General features: G+C 35.7%; 1 protein-coding gene across 2 annotated transcripts in view; it reads left to right on the forward strand.

Moving 5' to 3' along the window:
• The first annotated feature begins 1,798 nt into the window (after positions 1 to 1,798).
• Positions 1,799 to 21,795, forward strand: part of ston2 (stonin 2) — a 31,587-nt gene continuing 11,590 nt past the window's right edge. Inside the window, exons 1-4 of one of the 2 annotated variants that reach the window (XM_051132864.1) lie at positions 1,799 to 1,869; positions 8,496 to 8,655; positions 10,491 to 10,646; positions 16,255 to 16,437. In XM_051132864.1, the coding sequence (XP_050988821.1) occupies positions 8,580 to 8,655; positions 10,491 to 10,646; positions 16,255 to 16,437 (415 nt within the window). In that variant the 5' untranslated portion in view covers positions 1,799 to 1,869; positions 8,496 to 8,579. Of the gene's footprint in view, positions 1,870 to 8,495; positions 8,656 to 10,490; positions 10,647 to 16,254; positions 16,438 to 21,795 lie in introns of those variants that run through there. The other variant, XM_051132865.1, reaches the window with a different exon arrangement.

Genomic DNA, 21,795 nt, shown 5'->3' on the forward strand with positions numbered 1-21,795 from the left:
TTCAAAGAAAGAAAGAAAGAAAAAATGTACTGACCCCAAACTTAGTTCTTCTAAACATTTTATTCATCAAAGAATCTTAAAAAAAGTATCACAGGTTCCAAAAAAATACTAAACACCACAACTGTTTCCAACATTAAATCAGCAAATTCATGTGACACTGAAGACTGGAGTAAAGAGGTTGAAAATTCAGCTTTGCATCACAGGAATAAATTATATTTTAAAGTATATTAAAAGAGAAAACCACTGTTTTAAGTTGCAGTAATATTTCACAATATTACAGATTTTTCTGTATTTTAATCAAATAAACAGCCTTGGTGAGCTAAAAAGACTTTTTGTCCTATTTGTAGCCTATCTATATTATTTCTCGTATACGTTTTTAGAAAAAAAGGTAAAACTTTTAACTGCAAACGCAAAAAAAAAGGCTAACCTTATAAAAGAAGGCACTTCTGAGAATGTTTTTCTTTCAAACTGTATACTTTGAAGACGGATTTCTTTGTTAATACATTTGACTTGAGGGGTCTCAGATGTATGACTCCAGGAATGACGTGATGACTGTTCAGCGGGAGGGCAGATGCCCGCTGTCCCTGGCAACAGTGAGAAACAGCACAGGCGTCACTAGTAGTTATGCAACGTGCTCCTAACACACAGACAGCCAAACGCGTGAGAGACTGAGTGAGCGCTTTCATTAAGGACTCCGAGAGCTCAGCAGGGCCTCTGCCATTTCACGTACAGAGCGCCAGAAATCACCCTGCTGCTAATGCTAAAAATAAAGCTTTCCTTTCACTGACGGATGTGGTGACTTGAAAGTTGTTTTGTGTTTACTTTTTTTTTTTACCTTCTTATTCTCTTCCCTCTCGGGGTTCCTGGGAAAAGGTCCCTGGCTTTTTCAAAGCATGACAGGTTGATAGACAGGAATGGGTTCAAAGAGCTGTAACCTTAACACACAGCTGTCTGAGGTCTTACTGATCATACAGGCAGATACCTGTAGATTGAAAACAAGAGTCAGGTAGCCGGATAAGAGTCATTCCTCAGGTTGAAAACTAAAATCTTGGCAATTTGTTTTTGCTTAAAGCTTTTCATATCAAATGGTTAACAAAGAGTAATTTTATAAACAATACATTAAGATGAAAAAAAAGTGAAATCTAATGGCAGGAGTTATAAGAACTTTGGCGCCCCCTTTAGGAGATATTTATGTTTTACATTAACTCACTAATATTCACTTTATTCAGAGATATGTAAAAGTCACGCATATTTATGTTGAAATATATATTTTTTTATTTTATGATTACTTTTTAGGGAATTACTGTGCAATTATATTCAAAAAAGAAAAGCTGCCACACACAGACATGCCACTACACAAAACCAAAACAAGAATTTACATCCAACAGATGGCGTAACATGTGTGCAAGCAATCGTTAATTAGACATTTAATACGTTAATGTATGTAAATCCATGAGTGTTTATTTTTTTCAAACAGAAACCCCATGAGGTAGACACAAACTACCCCTTTTAACCTATTTGTTCATGTGACACATCTTTTTTAAAGCACACAACTGTCACTTTAACATAATAATATAATATAATATAATATAATATAATATAATATAATATTTAAAACTTTATACGCACTTTTTATTCTCTCGTGTGGTGCGTTTTGGCCAACTTTCCTCAATACTCCACCTGGTTTGCACCTGATTGGATATTTGAAGCAGCGCTGCTTTAACTGTCCAATCATGTGGCACTAAGGTGTGGCATCGAACAGCGCTGCTTCCACTGTCCAATCAGCTGTGAGTAAGATGGGGCATTAGACCAGATTCACCGGGAGCGAGTGAGAGCTACAATCTGCTTAGACTCAACAACACGATATCGGTATGTAAATATTCCCATGCACTTGTTTTTAAGGCTCGTCGCTGTGTTAAATGCAACACTGTCGACTTAACTTGCTTAATTAATCTTCAAATATTTTCACGGATATGTATATTCAGGGTTAAATATTTAAGTTACACAGTTACCGTGAAACTATGTGTCTCTCAGTGTCGCAACAGGTTGTTGTAAGCGCGTGTGCTTTGTTTACATTGCTAGCAGGATATATGTAATACGTGGCTGGCAAAAAGTTATCAAATGTCAGAACAGACATATTCGAATATGTTTTATGCGAGGTTTATGTGATAAGGAGACCTTTCTAGTTGTTTCTGTGCCATTGTTACGTGTTGAAGCCTGTGTTTTTCATTTGATAACATCACAGCAGATTGTTGTGTGATCAGCATAGATTGAGATGATAATGAAAGGAAACGGTGATGTCCGTATATATTGTTTTGGCACATAAACCTTTATTATTCCTTAGTGCCAGTGAAAATAACTTTATCAGGCATATAAAAATAACTCTTAGTAGTTATTTTGTTATTGCAATCTGCTACATTTTAATAATGCATGATTGTTGTAACATTTTATTTGGATACATACCATCATTTCTGCATATTCAGAATTTTGAAAGGTTTCAACAGTGATTTGTAAAGAACCTGCAGTCACTTATTTTACCAGAGTAATCACAGAGGTTGCTCAACATGGGACCTTCCTGAAATAAGATGGTTTTAGCATCTTTTCATCATTTTGGAAATTGTGATAACATTACATTTCCCCACACAATCTCTGAAATCGGAAGAGTTTTGTGGTTTATAGTGTTTTCAGGCAATCTTCAGTTTAGTTTTAGTGAGAAAATGGACCTTAAAATGTTGATGACTCATGCTGTAGTGCATAGATTTGTGTCCAGTCAAACACTTACTGTTAACTAGTTAGTCATAAGGTAATTTAAAAGGAGACAAGCCATTTCGAAATGTCCCATCCCAGTTTCTATAGGACATGCATTAGCAGAGTAAACAAAATGGTGCTTGTTAAGCAAATTCACAGGTCGTTAATGAAAGCAGTTGCTGATCCCAAAGTTAATTTTGTTTTAAAACTGCAATATCTGCTAATCATACTTTGGCAGAAACTGTGGTTACTATGGTAAATGTTTGTAAGGGCTGTTCAGTTCCTCAGAGAATTGTGAAACTGAAACTGCTGTGAAAAGCATGTGGAGGTGGTGGTGGCAATGTTTTTGTTGTTTTGTATAGGCATGTGAATAACATGACACATCAGAAGCTTTTCTCTTGCTGAGTCATGGCTAAAACTGGGCTTGTGCATGCTTTTGTACATGTAAAATCGCACACCTTAAATATCCATTTCCTTGTTGGGTTTTACCAGACTAAGTGCCAGCCTAACGTCTACTTAAATGCTAACCTTAAATAAGTCTGGCATTTCAGATATGAATCAAGACATAATGCTTGGACCCCATAATTAACCTTTGTCCTTAGGTTTTGAATTTTTTTTGTTCCTGCAATCATTGCAAAACCTGCCCACAATTCCACTTACCTCTGTGAGCATGCTCTTAGTCATAGTTTGCGTATGGCAGTCCTACATGTGTACAGTATTTCATGCTTATCAACTCAATTATGTTTAGTCTCACTGTGTATGAAAGGAAAAACTGTAGCCTAGTTGTCAGCATACACTGTTCATCTTTATACACAGGCAGTGCAATCCTAAGGGAAATGTCCTTCATTATCTGCATCTATCTGTCCCAGGTGGTGGATTGACCTCTATACGTATACATGGATTTAGTTACCGATATTTGTTTTTACTCGTTCTACTTGTTTTGGAGCTGGTGGCCGTGTCTTTGAAGACTGAGCGCAGCAGGATTTTCTGGTAGAGCGTCTGGAGATTATGGTGTTATTCATGTGAGCTTCGCTGTTCTGTAAACAGTTTTTCTGTGAACTTGGCATGAAGCTGAGAACTTTTGGGAAGCGTGGGGGTGTAGGCGTTTTTTATTAAAATCAAACTGCTCTTTGTTGTCTTTTGGTGCAGGGCTGAGTTTTAGTGAGACATCTCAGCAAGCCCACTCCATGAGAATGAAGCTTTAGGGAATGACAGGGTCTTTCCTGCTAGGCGCAGTAGGGGACATCGCAGGAGTCAAGGAACTCTCCTTGTCTGATCACAGGGTGCTGGTGGCTGATCTGGCTCCTCACTTGCTATATAAACGTGCTGGGCTTGAACCAGGAATCATTAACGCCAGTAATTGGTGAGGCAGGACAATGCCCTCACCATATGCGTTTCAAAACAGTGACAACATAATCTGGCTAGACAGATGCAAAACAAAACTTCAGTTATAATCAAGCTGTCTAAAAGCAAACACCTGTTTTTTTTCCATGCTGTAAAGCTACTCCAGCTACTTTATTTTTCCCATCTGCCTGAGTTTTTAAAATTGTTATTATTGAGAAATACTTGACTCTAGGTCTGATTGATTGCTATTTTATTTATTGTATATTTTGATTTCTTCATCATACACCCAGTGTTATTTTAGTTTTACTTTTACTCTTTTGTTTTTTTTATAAATATTATAATATTATTTATATAAATATAAATATTTGTATTCTTTTAAACAGAAACCCCATGAGGTAGACACAAAATGCCCCTTTTAACCTATTTGTTCATGTAACAGATCTTTTTTAAAAGACACAACTGTCACTTTAACAGTAATATGATATAATATAATATTTGAAACTTTAATTAGACGCACTTTTTATTCTCTCGTGTGATGCGTTTGGGACAACTTTCTTCAATAAGTTGCACCTGATTGGATATTGGATATTTTAATGTTTTTTTAAATAAATATTTAGATTTTATTTTATTTTCACTTTTAGTTATAATTTAAGTTTTAGTGATTTTGTGCAATTGTAGTATTTATTATTATTATTATTATTATTATTATTTAATATTTCTGTTTAACTATATTTGTTTTAGTCTTAGTGTTTTTCGTTAAACCTGAACTTATTTTATTTCAGGCAATTTTTTTTTTTAAGTTTTTTTTCCTTTTTTGACTTGCCTTGGTAACTAACTGGGAAAAAAAAGTTAAAATGACTAAAAGTAAAATAAACATAAATCAAAGCTACATTTTAAAAATGGTGGGTTAAAAACAACCCAGAACTGGGTGAAATATAGACAGTCTCAGCGATTGGTTGTTTAGACCCAGTGGTTGGGTTAAGTGTTTTAACTCAACTTTGCTTAAAATGAACCCAAAATAAGTGGGAAATTAATGTTTATTAATATGTTAAATAAATTAACATCTATTAATAAGTTATTAATAATAACACAACACTGCATAGACTGCTTATGATGACTGAAGAAGTGCAAGTACTTATATTGGGATGCTTGATGGAGATCATGCTTTGGATCATTGCTGTCCTGGCCTAATAGAAGGCTGAACTGAGCGCTGTTGGCTCCTCATGATGGGAAGCACCTGATGCTTGTTGTGTTCTGCATTGCTGTCATATATCGTCTGGTGTGTAGACCATGACCACCATGTATTTTGAGGTCTTGACATAGCAGAACTACCACATAGATAATAACTGTTTGTTCCTGCATTTTTTGACACTTTAGGCACTGTTTTTCTGTTTGATTTGTTTGTTTTTACTCTAGCTCCTTCCTTTTTTTTTTTGAGTAAAGCGTTGAAACTTGAACTGTGTGAGTCAAACTCACTGTGACTGTCGGCACTGACAGCAGGAAATTATGCAGTGTCTAAAAGCACAGTCCGAATGATGATGCCATGCATGATCATGAGCTTGCGGATGGTCGTGCGAGAGAGAGATTTGACACAGCGAGAGAGTTCTGCAGACCAGTTCTGCCAAACGTCCCAATATTGTGCACATATCTTGTGGACGCCTGCATGCACCGCTGACATAACTGACAGACTGCCAGAGCCCAAGCCTGTTGGAGTCTGAGAAGTGGATGGGAGTTTTGTAAGACTTTGCAGCTGCAAACATCGGTTGCTTTGAAATTCTGGCACAGTATTCTACACATGGCTCTAGACGGAGTTAAACTAAAGTAGCCAGAATAAAAAAGTTAAAAATAAAAAAATGGTTAAAAACTCAGTTACAGGTTTGTAATAAATGGCATTCTAATGAAATAATAAAAAAAATTGTTAAAGCATAGTGTAATTTTTTTTTTTTTTTTTTTTTTTTTATCATTCTTTTTATAAAGACCCTATTATTTTATTACTAGAGTTTTGTGGTTTTTATTGTTACTTTTCATGCTATTTTACAAATAGTGGTAACTCAAAATTAATTCTTTTGGTTTTGTTTTATTTAGGATTTTTTTGTAGTCACATGAACATGGTTTTATTTTTTGTCATTTCATTACATGAAACAAATATTCAAATATATCACTTCATCACATCATTTCATCACATGGCTAATACAGGTATCAAAAAGTCAAAAGTTCTGCAGAATCTGCAGAATCTGCAAAATGTTAATTATTTTACCATAATGAGAGGGATCATACAAATTCATGTTATTTTTTATTTAGTACTGACCTGAATAAGATATTTCACATAAAAGATGTTTACATAGTAATAATAGTTGAATTTATAAAAATGACCCCGTTCAAAAGTTTACATACACTTGATTCTTAATACTGTGTTGTTACCTAAATGATCCACAGCTGTTTTTTTTTTTTTTTTTTTTGGTTTAGTGATAGTTGTTCATCAGTCTTTTTTTGTCCTGAACAGTTAAACTGCCCTCTGTTCTTCAGAAAAATCCTTCAGTTCCCACAAATTCTTTAGTTTAGCATTTTTGTGTATTTGAACCCTTTCCAACAATGACTGTATGATTTTAAGATCCATCTTTTGACCCTGAGGTTATAGTTCAAATGCTCACTGATGCTTCAGAAGGAAAAACAATGCACTGAGAGCCAGGGGGTGAAAACTTTTTGAATGTGAAGATCAGAGTAAATTTAACTTATTTTGTCTTCTGGGAAACATGTAAGTGTCTTCTGTAGCTTCTGAAGGGCAGTACTAAATGAAAAAATAAATGAAAAATGAAAAAAAGTACATCTTCATTCTGTTCAAAAGTTTTCACCCCCTGGCTCTTAATGCATGGTTTTGAGCATTTGAACCTTCTGTAATAATTGCATATGAGTCCCTCAGTTGTCCTCAGTGTGAAAAGATTGATCTCAAAATCATACAGTCATTGTTGGAAAGGGTTCAAATACACAAAAATGCTGAAAAACCAAAGAATTTGTGGGACCTGAAAGACTTTTCTGAAGAACAGCGGGCAGTTTAACTGTTCAGGATAAACAATTGACTAATGAACAACTATCACAAAAAAAAAAACAGCTGTGGATCATTCAGGTAACAACACAGAATTAAGAATCAAGTGTATGTAAAGTTTTGAACAGGGTCATTTTTATAAATTCAGCTATTATTTTCTCTTGTGGACTATATGTTAACATCTTTTATGTGAAATATCTTATTCAGGTCAGTACTAAATAAAAAATAACATGCATTTTGTATGATTCCTCTTCTTTTGGTAAAATAATTAACATTTTGCAGATTCTACAAGGTGTATGTAAACTTTTGAAATCAACTGTGAATAGCTGAGGATATAGTGCTAATAGCATCCAAACCACTGAGTTTTTCAGTAAACAGTGGGTGTTGTGAGATGTTGAATGAATCCTCTAGTTGGAGGGAGGTGCTTGCTTTGTTTGGTGTGAAATAGGGGGCTGAGAAAGGGTAGCGTGCAGCCGTATTGTGAATGCAAAGAAGAGATTTACCAGAACAAAAACATGTTACGGAATTGGCCCCAATTTAGCAGATCGTTCAGCACATCCAAGTGTGTTTCCTCTACGAAAGTGTGTTTCCTGCAGGGTCTCGATTTAGGAGAGAAAATAGCCCTTCGCTGATGTGGAAAAATCCTGATCACAATGGCCTATGAGCTTTTGTCACTGTGCCTTTCCTCTTTTGTGACCTTTGAAGGGCATTTCTGACTTTTTGTTACCCGGTTTCTGAAGACTTAAGACATTAGAGTGCAGCGATCCTTGACACTTGAAGCTTTGATTTTCTTTGAAACGCATTACTTTTATGTCTCCTCTTCGTATGATGTTTGATCTGAGTAGCCAGAGGGGCTGAAGTAGCTATTTGTGTTATAAATGGTTTTCAGTTGTCAGACATTTATCAGTAGTCCTTCCTGTGGCTTCGCACTGCCTCCATCCGTTTTAAAGGACCCTGTCGAGACATGTTGTTTTCTGTTTGGCAGTCAAAAACACTTACACAAGCCTTCTGTGTTTACTGCTGTCAGTACTTGCTATGGGGAAATTTATTTTGCCTAGACAATGCATGTCGTCCCTGAGTTTCCCATTCTCTGTGTCTTATTTCATTCTTGTAGCAGTGGCTGTTCATTTGTGGTATCAAAGCCTTAAATTTGCAATCTTTGTGTATTCCCAACAAGCACAAGTAGAACATAACTCATCCTTGTAGAGCTAAAATAAAACTTAGAGTCACTGATTTTAAATATTTGGAATATTTTTGGCAAAACTGGCTGTTTAGTCAGAGGTTTCTTAATGTCTTTTTTGAATAAAAAATAATTTTGTGGCAGTAGATCAAATCCTAATGATGTTTCTCTCTTCTTAAGCCTTCATAGGTGGGCATGGAGTCCAAGATTTGGGGGGAGTGAGACGACGTTACAAGGTACAAGAAACAGGACAGGACAGCTCCCATGGCTGCTACGGCCAGTAGCAGAACTGAACCCAGACCAGGCTGGGTCGCTTTTTCAGATGAGGAGTCACAGACAGGTCAGTGCAAACATAGTCTTTACTTAGAGTTACAAGATGTTTTATGAGTTCAATTCCTGTGGAACAAAGATAACAATCCTCTGCTGATGAAAGTCTGCAAAACAAATAAATGTAAGGTTCCAGTCAATGACAGACCTTAGTTAGGGCAGACGCCATGCTGGATTATACATGAATAAAGGCTGTGAGGGATAGACTACAGTCATACATACAATGGTATGTATTGTATAAAGGTACTAGATTTCAAAACTCACAGTTTACAGAACAGTTTTATGTAGGAATGTAATCTCACAATACAATAATATCACAATGTGATTCCACAATACAATATTTATTGCGGTATTTCAAAAAAAAAAAAAAAAAGACAAATGAAGAATAGGAAAAATTTTATAATTTTGTACATTTTAAAATTAAATTCTTCTATCTAATGCACACTGAGAGTTCAAAATAAGAGCTACAGCCCAAGTTCTTAACTAAGAAAACTTAAGCCAGAAAAATGTCAGTGAATTGACTTGTATCTGAACTTTAAAGGGGACTCAGTCCTCTTTTTATTTGTGATATATTGTCTCAGTCTAATTTACATTTGCACTGGTGTTTTAGGAAGACAAACGAATTAGAATATAATAATAATAATAATAACTATAATGACAATAGCCATATCCTGTAAAACAATTGCACTGCAAAATAAATAAAAAATGAATATTTAAAAGGTGTATTATTTTTGCTTTACACTACAGTAGGGAAATTACAATACTTATTTCCTCATTTCTACAAAAAGAGATGCTTCAAATTTGAACTGCAGTAAGGTTACCCATTTAAACTGCTAGCTGTCAGCAATTCACATGCAATTTTAAGCTTTCATTTTAACGGAAACGGCAGGAGAGCTTTTATTTTGAAGGAAAACTCCAGCTTCAGTGAAACAGCTTACAAAAACACGTCTCCTGCACATCTAGTGAAATGCTGTAACCATCTGCCGGGAAAATAAAGCATAACTGGTGGCCAAAGTGTTCCAAAACGCATGCTAAACGAGTTTGCTGCATGCGTTCTCTGTGAATGGAGACGTTCTGAGGCACGGAAAACACCGGATCACACGCTGATCGCCTGACCAAAGTGCGCACTTTGCTTTGAAGCGCGCAGCGAAAACAGATGTAGTGAAGGGATTAAGCAATATTGCGTTTTCACTGTTGGTTCATTTAACACGTACTGTGTCAAAGCATAATGGCCCAAAACACAACTTTAAAGACCTTTTATGTTAGAATTAAAAGTTTATATAAATTTTAAAAACTGCACTTTTTGCCAGAAAGACCTGTCATTTCATATCATCATGTGACCACAATAATATCAAGACAGTTATGTCAGCTAAACAATTGGCATGTTGTTAAATTACAGTGCAAATCCACCAAACATACTGCACTTCCATCTCTCACAGCCTTGTTTTCATTCTCGTCAAATATTAAGTATGGTGCTACCCTCATTAGAAAGTTGGGAAGTCATGTCCGATGTTGGAAAGTAGGATTGTTGAATTATGCAAAGAAAAGGCTCTAGATGTTCTTGTGACTAATTGAAAAAGAGTTTCAGGACTTTATGAGCACCATTTGTAAGGAATTATAAAGACATGTAACCTTTTTGCTGATTGGATATCAGTTTGTTTGACTCTGTCTGAGTTTGCGTTCAGACCTTTCTGTGAGATTCCTGCATCCTGAGGTCATTGCTCCATAGTGATTACTACGGGAACAGTCCACAGTTCTTGCACCCTGCTAGATTTAACATTTAACTGTGACCTTTTTACTAACAAGAGGCTGTATTTCTCTAACTGTGTTTCTTCTTCTGTTCCAAAGAGGAGTCCTCTTTAGACCAGCCTGTGCTGGACTCCTCTACTTGGGCAGAAGTACCACCATGTGTGTCTGGTCAGAAGACAGAGCAGCCGAATTCCTGGGTTCAGTTTGATGACAAACCATGGTCACCCTCTCCACCACCCCCATCACAGGTAAAAGGTATGAGAACTACTTAAATATGTTTATTATTGTGTTGAAAGTGGAATACAACCATGTGATTCACATACTGTACTCTTAAAGGCATGTTCAGGGTTCAATACAGTGCAAAACAATCCATCATCCCTCAGTTCATTTAAAAAAAATCACTGACAATACAAGAAAACAGAGAAATGCAATGCACACAGTTTCGAAAGGGATCATATCGTTAGGAATCAAACAAGATTTTGTAAGAAAAGTGTTCAGCTTAAGTACTTTAAGGTTAAGTGCTCAAGCTGTAAAAACAAACTCTCGCAAATCCTAAAAGACCATTTATTAAAACTGCACTGCATTTTTTATGCATATATAAAGACCTTATTATCATGAGACAGCTTGTAAAGTATCTGTCTATCTATCTATCTATCTATCTATCTATCTATCTATCTATCTATCTATCTATCTGGGATGTTTCCTCTGAGGAGGCAATGGAGGCAGTGTCTCCTCAAAATATTGGATGAGAAAAAAATTTGTAGTACAAAATAAAACAATTCCAATATAATATTAAAAACGTATATAAATCACTAGTTTTTATAAAGAAACTTTGTCCAACAGCAGCACCAGCAGGTAAAGTTACAGCGGGAATCTGCATCTCTTTCGCCTGCCCTGAGATTGGTTCATGCAATAAATTCTGCCTCTTGTGTTTGTGCATGTTTTGCATTTGTGAATCAGTCTGAATAAACAATATAATGGCGTTAATGGGCATACCAGTTTAAAAAAGTAAGTAAACAACTCACACACACAGATATAACCACTTTGTTACATCAAAATGAAACTTAAAATGGCCTGAAAACATGATCTGTGGGAGTTTTTAGTGAGTAATCAGCATTTTAAAATTTAAAGTAAATGATCTTTGACCAATATTCACTGAACTTTGATGACCCAAAAAATAAAAAAAATAGTTAAAAATTAACTATTAAATATAGTATGTGACCCTGCACCACAAAACCAGTCATAAGGGTCAAATTGAAATCTGAATAAATAAGCTTCCCATTAATGTATGGTTTGTTAAGATATTGATTATTAAAATATTATATCACCAAGATACAACTATTTTAAAATCTGGAATCTAAGGTGTCCAAAAAAATCTAAATATTGAGAAAATCGCCTTTAAGATGTCTAAATGAAGTTCTTAGCAATGCATATTACTAATCAAAAATTAAGTTTTGATAAATTTATGGTAGGAAATTTACAAAATATCTTAATGGAACATGATCTTTACTTGTTATCTTCGATAATTAATTGTTATCCTCGATAATCGATAATTTTGACCCATACAATGTATTTTTGGCTATTGCTACAAATATACCCATGCTACTTATGACTGGTTTTGTGGTCCAGGGTCACATATATGAGATATAAAGTAAACACATTTTTAAGAAAGAGTTCATGTAAGTGCATGTACGAGCTAAGTGCATTTCTTCTGTTTAATAACAATAGTCATAATAGTTGCATACTTTCATAATGAGGCTCAAAATAAACTCAAATAATTGGTGACAGATGCTTCCTCAACAAATGAGTAAGCAGTCTTGTGACATACTGTATGGTATTGACAATTCCCCTGGTGCAACCTGTGATTATGCCTTGCTTGAGGGCACAATGGCAACCTTTCTGTGCCAGCCTTGAGCTTCTTACCATTACACCATACCCATTTCAACAAGAATTTCCCAATATTTCCAGGTTTCCAGAGAAGTATTATTTTACTGATTTCTATAATGAGTTGACTCAGTGGGGTTGGACTGAAAAAGGACTGTGTCACTTCCTTTAGAAACGATGCTTGGTCTAGTCTTGTCTGTCTCTCTGTTTATCTCTGTCTGTCTCTTTTTTTTTTTTTTTTTGTGCACACATTGACTCACCCACCCCCACTCTTGTCGAAACCCAGGAGCTTTGCCAGCAACTCTTTCCCAGGAAAATCTCCTATGAGAGGCCGAGTGCAGCAACACGCAAATGGCCAAACCCTTCAAACCCTAATTGAAGCCATAAGCAGAGTTTTCATCTCAGCAGTTGTTGCTCTTGCATGAAATCTGCCTTAGGATGAAGTCAAGGGTGCAGTCTATCATTCCTTCATAATATGATCACTAAGAGATCAAGCCTGGGTTTGTTAAAGTACTGCTTATATAGTCCGATTACAGGGGCTCTCCAACATATGATTTCAGGTTTGATGCCTTAATTTCCATGTGTGGTCTGAAGGAAGCTTTAGCAGCCAGAAAGCCAGTGTCAGATGTAGGGTTTATCCAACCACAGTGTCTTAAATTATTTATATTCAAAGGCATCCAGATTCACATCACTTTGGATTGACTGAATACTGTTTATTTTTTTAACAGGAAAATAAAACCGCAAAGACAAGGAGTGAAAGCAGTGTTTCTTTAAAGCTAATGCAGCAACTTCACGTTGCCATAGTTAGATTGTTTTATTTTTTTTAATCGAATAAAGCACATATGGATCCATCTGAAGTTGTTTGTGGTGATATCAGAGGTTTGGGAACCCTCAGGAAAAGGAGTGTTAGGTGGAGTAATCCCACATGCACACTTGTTTTCTTTTCTCATAGACTGAGAATGTTATTCGAATATTTAAAACTATTCACTTGAATCACTAAGATTTCACTCATCAGTGGCAAGACAGCTATATGTAAATACTGAGAGTTTGAGTAGTTGGAATTACTTTAAGTTTAATCATTTGAGGGAAGACTTTTAATCGCTTGGCAAGTGATCGTTTTTAATCCTGCATGTGCATTATTGTGCAGAGTTAGTTGACTGTGCATTTATTTTTTGACCTGATGATGCAGTAGTGTCATGCTTAGTCATCATCATCTTCTTTTGTCTTTTTGCGACAGTCAGATGATCTAAATTCATTGCATCAAACCACTTCTCTGTTGTTGTTGTTTTTTTTTTTACCTTGTGTAATGATTTATACAAATGATCTGTTGTACTTCTTTATTAGTTTCAACCTGTAACCCCAAAATGTTTATATTTTACTCGTAACAAAGTTCTTTATATGGAAGCCTGTTTCCACCATTGAATAGAAAATAAAAAACGTAATTTTGACTTTTTATCTCACAATTCTGTCTTTTTTCTCGCAATTGCGAGTTTACTTCTCACATTTCTGGCTTTTTTTCCCCCAAAAAATTTGAATTTTGAGAAAAAGTCATTGTAAAAGTCATTGTAAGAGATAAATTTGCATTTGCAAGAAAAAAGTAAGAATAAAAAAGACAGAATTGCATAAAAAATGTCTTTTGTGAGAAAGTCAGAATTGTGAGATATGAATCTGCAGTTGCAAGAAAAAAGTCAGAATTGTGAGGGGAAAAAAGTCTGAATTTTGAGATATAAATCGCAATTCTGAGAACATATCTGTCTTTTTCCCCTCAGAACAGGACTTGCAAGTTTGTGTTATGCCATTCTCAGAAAAAGTCAGAATTGCGAGAAGTAAATGGGCAATTGTGTGGGGAAAAAAAAACAAACAACAACAACAGAATTACGAGATATAAATTCGCATTTGAGAAAAAAAGTCAGAATGGTGAGAAAGTCAAAATTGCAAGAGAAATTAGCTATTGTGTGGAAAAAAATAAATAAATTCAAAATATACGTATGCATTTGCAAAAAAAGTCAGAATTGTGAGGAAAAAATTTAGAATTTTGAGAAAAAAGTCAGAATTGTGAGAGATAAATTCACAGTTGTGAGAAAAGTCAGAAATGTGGGGGGGAAATTAGAATCATAAGATATAAATTTGCACTTGTGTGAGATAAATTTGCATTTGCGAGAAAAAAGTCATAATTGTGAGAACGTAAGTCAGAATTTTAAGATAAACTCACAATTATATCTGCCTTTTTTCCAGACTTTTTTTCAGGACTCGCAATTGTGAGAAATCACAATTCTGAGGAATTATGCCATTCTGAGAAAAAAAAGTCTGAATTGTGAGAGATAAATTGGCAATTGTGAGAAAAAAAGATAAGTGAGATAAGTCGCAATTACCATTTTTATTTTTTTATTCAGTGACAAAAACAGGCTTCCATATCTTCATTATAGTGTACTTTATTTAAGTAGGTCATAAAGTTTTAAATACACTTTTGTGAGCTCTTTTAATTGAGCCCCAGAAAGAATAATGTGTGCGGTTGGATTTGTTGCTAGGCAGTGAGCACATCCTGTGTTTGGAATGTTTTTGAATCCCTATTGTTTAATTAAGCATCAGCAGTGCCTACATGTATTTAAAGAACTGGAAGTGTGCCATCTGACTTTACATATTTACTCCAACCTCAATCTAAACCATCAGTGTAGAACTACTGTATTCTCTCTATCATTGTTTCAAAGCGTTCCTCTACACAGTAATTCATAACATAAGTAATATGTCCTTTGATAGCAATTACAGCAGTGCTAATTAAAATCATTGAGTAGATTGATTCGATTGTTTGACGAGGCTGATAAACATCAGTATGCTGCGTTATCTCGCCTCACCCTTGATGTTTAATCCTTTTACTAAAGCACTTTTCCCCACTGCGAATTTAATAGTCTCTCGTTCCTAATTCAGTGATAACACCTGTTCATTAGTGACACGTTTACAGTTCTCACACACACATAGTTGTGCGCTATTTGGAATAAAAAATGACAGTGCCTTTAGATTCCACTTCAATTCCTGATTTACAGTTGTAAATAGGAGGCAGAATTGTAGTTTGAATTGTAGTCATTTAATTTTAGAAAATTTAAATGAAATGAAATGCATAGAAATTCATGGATATAATTATAAACACTACTATTACTATCTGCTTGGTGGCAGATTTTATTATTTTTAATAATAATAATTATATAAAAAAAAAAACATTTAAATGAATGCATCTAATTAGAAATGTATTTATTCAGCAAGGATGCATTAAACTAATCAAAAAGGAACAATGACTTGAATAGTAAAGATTTATATTTTAAATAAATGCTGTTTCCACAAGCGGCTCAACATTTCAACATTGATAATAAGAAATGTTTCTTGAGCACTAAATCAGCATATCAGAATGATTTCTGAAATATCATGTGACACTAAAGACTGGAGTAATGATGCTGAAAATTCAGCTTTGTCAACATAGAAATAAGTAACATTTTAAAAACACTTAAAATACATAACAGTTATTGTAAATTGTAATAATTCACAAACTTACAATATCACAATATAACAAATAAATAGAGCCTTTGAGCATAAGCATGAAACATTATTTTTCAGCATTGCTAAGAACATATTTGGACAAATTTATAGGTGATTTTCTCAATTTTTTTTTTTTTTTTTTTTTTTGCACCCTCAGATTTTCAAATAGTTGTACTTTGGCCAAATATTGTCCAATCCTAAAAACCATCCATCAATGGAAAGCTTATTTATTCAGCTTTCAGATGATGTATAAATCTCAGTTTCAAAAAATGTACCCTTATGACTGGTTTTGTGGTACAGGGTCACGTATGGTTTGGATGAAGGAAATGTATTAACACATATTTTTGGGTGAACTTTTCCTTTTTAAATCCAGAATTTTGCCTGTTTGTGAAGATTGTAGTGTTTTATGAGTATGTATCCTGAACTTATAGACATTTGTGTTTTATTGCAGGTCCCAGGCACAGCATTTGCTCTTCAGCCAGTTTCTGGAGTGCTGTTCCCCCATCAGAGAGCAGCTGGACCACCCAATCGGAGGAGCAGAGCTCCGTGAGCATGGGAGCGTCTTCCTGTGACCTGCCCTCACTTAACACTGAAGAGCCACCCAGCCAAACACCCTCCTGTCCCCACTCTCCTAGTGAGTACCACACACACAGTCATACCTACTAAGTTAATAAATGGGTAGCTCTCATCAGCCGAACATCTGTAAGTGGCGGTTTTATATCCACCCAGTGCCTCAAACAGTAATTAAAGTCTGTCCCCTCGTGAGAAGACAGAAGGAAGTGAGAATCGCACAGGAAATGCTTCACACGCTGAATTATCCATCAATAAATCCCTTCCGTTGCTCAGCACAGCCTCCGGGGTCGCATCCAGGAACGCAGGCGGAATGAAAAGACGGCAGGTTTAGGAGTAAATGATGGAGGAATCGGGATAAATAAATTCACACGCTCTGTGACAGCTGCTCCTCAGACGCTCCTCTCGTGTGAGTGATGGTGGCTCTGAAGGAACGCTGTGCTGATTTGAAGCAGGACGCGCTCTCTCTCGCAGGTAATTTGTGGCGGAGCGGTTAGAGCTCCTACGCGATCCATCTCGGGCCTCTCGCCTCGGCCCTCCAGCAATAGCTCACTCAGACCAGGGTTTCTATGGAGACAGGAGAGGGTGAGGTGCTTAAGATGGTTTTATTTATTAAAATGCAGCATGCTTCATTTCTCAGACTGTGGGACGATGGAGTCACTGCAACATAATTTTCACTTGAGGCAGGAGTGAATAGAGGTGCATATTGAGTGTTAGTTAAAGCAAATGTTACAGTAAATAGTCAAGTGTGTAATTACACTAAGCTACACTAGAGTTTGATCATGTAGGGCCTGAGTCCCAGTGGTTCTTCTCCAGAATGAATCGCATTTTTGAAGGCCTAAACATGCTCAAACTCATAAAGCTTTGCACACTTGCCAAAAGTGGTAAAAATTGACATCTGATATGGGTTGCAGAAGTTGGTGTGGCAAAATGGCTTGATAGCGCCACCTATAAAACCTATCAACGAAGTGCCCCTCGAGCTGTTTCACATACTGTACAGAAACAAAATTCGGTAGACATATGTAATGCACCAATACCTACAAAAAAGTCCCTTGGTATAAAGTCCGAAACCTAACAGGAAGTTTGTTATTTTTAATTTTCTTGGCAAGTTTTCTGCCGTTTTTGGTATTTTCAGGTGTTTTATTTAAATGAACTCCTCCTAGAGATTGAATCAGATCAACAACAAATTTGGTCAGTGTAATCTAAAGCCCTTTGTGACGTTAAATTGTGAAGATCTTGAGTTTTCGTTGAAGGGCGTGTCCGTGACGGCCTGACAAACTTCGATATTTTGCCATGAAACAGGAAGTTGTTATAATTCAGGCATACAGTGTCTGATCTGCACCAAAATCCACATGTTTGATAAGAGTCTTGTCATGAACACATGTCCATATTCAGTTATAGTCATAGCGCCACCTGCTGGCAACAGGAAAAGACATGTTTTATGTTATAACAAACTCTTCATAGAGATTTAATGCCATCAACATTACATTTGGCCCGTCTACTTTAAAGTGCTTTGCAATGTTAAATTGCAAAGATCTTGAGTTTTCGTTAAAGGGCGTGTCTGCGGCAGCCTGACAAAGTTCGATGTTTCACCATGTTCAAGGAAGTTGTTATAACTCAGCTGTACAATGTTTAATCTGCCCCAAACTTTACCTGATCGATAAGCGTCCTGGCCTGAACACATCTAAAGGCCAGTATTCTGTTAGAATCATAGCGCCACCTGATGGCAACAGGAAATGAATTGTTTTACTCTAACTTAAACATGCAGTGTCCAATCTGCATTAGGCTTCACGTGTTTGGTAAGAGTCTTGGCCTGAAGACACTAAATGTCCAAAATTCAGTTATAATCATAGCGTCACCTGTTGGCGACAGGACATGTCATGCTTTACACGAACTCAAACAAACCATGTTCAGACTGCACCAAACCTCATATGTTTGATAAAAGTCCTGGCCTGAAGACATCTACATGCCAGTATTCAGTTAGTCATGGCGCCACCAGCTGGCAGCGGGAAGTTTGGTACATATAAATGACTCTGACATATTCCACCTATATTTACCACTTTAAATGCATATTGCCCACCGTTTTCTGTTTTCCTCAAGCCACCGGGTGGCGGTGAGCCTGGGTGCGAGGGCCCTTTCAACGCTGCTTGCAGCTTCAATCTTAACATTTTTCCTTAAGTTAGAAAAAGAAAATATAAAAGCAGCAAAAATATTAAGCAGCACAACTTGACTGGAGAGTGGAGTAAAAGACTGGAGTAAAATTACATATTAAAGTATAGTAAAATAGAGAATAGTTGTTTTAAATAATACTGATAATACTTTACAATATTACTATTTTTACTGTTTTTAATCAAATAAATAGAGCCTTAGTGAGCAAATAGATTCGGATAGGAAGATAACACTTCATGTCCTAGTCACATTTGAACTTTTTGTGTTTTTTTTTTTTTTTTTTTTGGATCATCAGTTATCAAAGCTCGGTTAATACTGGTCATAGACAACGAGAGATTTACTTTAAATATCACCAAGCTGATTACTCACTAAAACCTCCCACAAATCATGTTTTCATGCTATTTTAAGTCTTATTTTGACATGACCAAGTAGTTATATTTAAATGTGTAAGCTGTTTACTTAATTTAAAGAATTAGTTTTCCCATCATCACCATTATATTGTTCATTCAGAGTGATTCACAAACGCAGAATGCACATGAACACAAGAGGATTTATCACAAACCAATCATATCCAGTCATATCACAATGGAGGCATTGCCTCCTGTCATGCAACTTTCCCCCATTTATTCTCAATTACTCCCCCACCCAACTCACCACACGCATTAGAGGGTCTGTTAAAACTCAATGGGCTCAGGGGAGGCGAGAGAGATACGGGTTCCTGCTGCAACTTTACCTGCTGGTGTTGCCTTTGAAAAATGTTTCTTTACAAAAACAACTGATTTATAAACTTTTTAATGTTGTATTTTGTAATATTGGTGGTGTTTTATTTTTCTACTTGCCTCCCTTGCCTCCTTGGAGAAAACGCCCCTTCCATGTCCTCATCAAACCTGAAGATTTGAGATATCTTTCATGTCTGTAGTACAAAAGGTCTAGTTATATCTGAATGAATAATATTTTAGTGGTATGTATGAGCAATAGCAATCATTACTAATAAGTCCTTGTAAAAACATTTGTGGTTTTTTTGGGATTTCACCTAAAGCCTGTCTGCGAGACACCATTAGATGTCAAATTGTTTAAAAATGTGCTTACCCTGCCCACTTTTGCCCTACCCACTGCCCTTTGCTCCTGCTCTCACTGTGCTGATGTGTGCTCTGCTAAAACCTGGCAGCGGGGTGTCGTTCTGTTTGTTTTCCTTTCAACATGTGACCCTTGGGTGTTGGTCCATGATTGTTTTTTTACAGCTGAACTGAGTGTAAATTTGTGCGTAATTGCTTATTATTTGTGTACGTAGTTCTTCTCTGCTGTAGTTGCATTCACTGTTTGTACACATTGCTTGTCTAATTGCACACATTGGCTTGTGTCTACTTTAAACACTGTTTGTCAAATGTTGTCTGTGGAGGGATTCTATGTGTGATTTACAGCTTAGTTATGAATGAAACATTATAGTTATGAATGTGTCATTGTAAGCATAGACTATTGGTTACAAGTGAATACGAGTGTTTATGCAGCTGTATGGTGCAAGCCAGGTCTAATTTACAGGCACAGATGGCTGACGATGTTTATCAGGACGTGCAGTGCATTTGATACAATGCACATTTTCATTTCCTTCTTATTCCATTTCCGGTTATGCATAAGAATGTAGTTGTCCATAGATATGCAATGGGTGTGTGTGTGTGCAGTCAGGAGAGGAAGAGAAAGCGTGTGTGAATGTGGTTTTGTCATATCCAATGGCGCCCACACAGAAGGGCATTGTCGTCGGTTTGCAGATCTCTACAGAGAACAGCAGAAGTTACTGTAATCTCAGATCAGCAGAGGTTATAGAGTAGAGCAACAGCTTGTTTAAGATCACATCCTGCTGGGAATCTTGCATGCTTCCTCACCGTCTGTGACCTTTGACCCTTGCAAATGTCCTTGTGAAAACACCCGCCTCCTGTGATTCACACCTGCAGCTATCACTCCGTTTCACATTATGGGAAAGCTCTGCCTGTCAAAGATGACACTTCCACTCTGTGTCTTCTCACCAACATTTTTTTGTCGAATATACACTACCAGTCAAAAGTTTTTGAACAGTAAGATTTTTAATGTTTTTTTTAAAGAAGTCTCTTCTGCTTACCAAGCCCACATTTATTTGATCCAAAGTACAGCAAAAACAGTAAAATTTTGAAATATTTTTACTATTTAGAATAACTTATTTCTATTTGAATATATTTTAAAATTAATTTTATTCCTGTGATTTCAATGCTGTTTTTTTTTGCTGCTAAAAACATTTATTATTATTATTATTATTATTATTATTATTATTATTATTATTATTATTGAGTTGAAAACAGCTGAGTAGAATTTTTTTCAGGTTTTTTTGATGAACAGAAAGTTCAGGAGAACAGCTTTTATTTGAAATAGAAATCTTTTGTAACATTATAAATGTCTTTATTATCGCTTTTAAACAATTTAAAGCATCCTTGCTAAATAAAGTTGTTAATTTCTATAATGTTACAAAAGCTTTTTATTTTAGATAAATGCTGATCTTTTGATCTTTCTATTTATCAAAGAATCCTGAAAAAAATGTACTCAACTGTTTTAAATATTGATAATAATAATGGTTCTTGAACAGCAAATCAGCATATTAGAATGATTTCTGAAGGATCATGTGACACTGAAGACTGGAGTAATGATGCTGAAGATTTAGCTTTGATCACAGGAATAAATTATATTTAAAATAAAATATATTAAAAAAGAAAACAGTTATTTTAAATGGTAAAAATATTTCAAAATTGTACTGTTCTGTATTTTGGATCAAATAAATGCAGGCTTGGTGAGCAGAAGAGACTTTTTTAAAAAACATCAAAAATCAGTTTAGAGCAATGCTGAAAAATTATCAGTTAAAAGTAATATTACAGTAAGAGAAGAGTAAGTGATCAGTACATGCAATTTGATGTGAACAATAATGAAAATGAATGGGTGCGTAATAAGGCTAATTCTGAAGTAATCCCCAGTTAATGCTCTGGTTTTGTTTAGAAGGACTGATCTGAAACCAGCAAAAAAGGTCAGTAGCTTAGTGCGAGAAAGGATTGAGAGATCTCAAAGCAGATCAAGACATCAGTGCAAACACAACCTGTCAACCATTTGTCTCAGCTCTTAGTTTGCAGTCAGATGGCAGTTCACTTGCACATTTGTAGCTGTAAAAAATAGTTGTTTGTTGCACATCATCATGTTATTGATGAGTCAGTTTCTGTATCACATTTCCACATAATGT

The sequence above is a fragment of the Labeo rohita genome, chromosome 17 (genome assembly GCF_022985175.1).
Source record: "Labeo rohita strain BAU-BD-2019 chromosome 17, IGBB_LRoh.1.0, whole genome shotgun sequence".
NCBI lineage: Eukaryota > Metazoa > Chordata > Actinopteri > Cypriniformes > Cyprinidae > Labeo > Labeo rohita.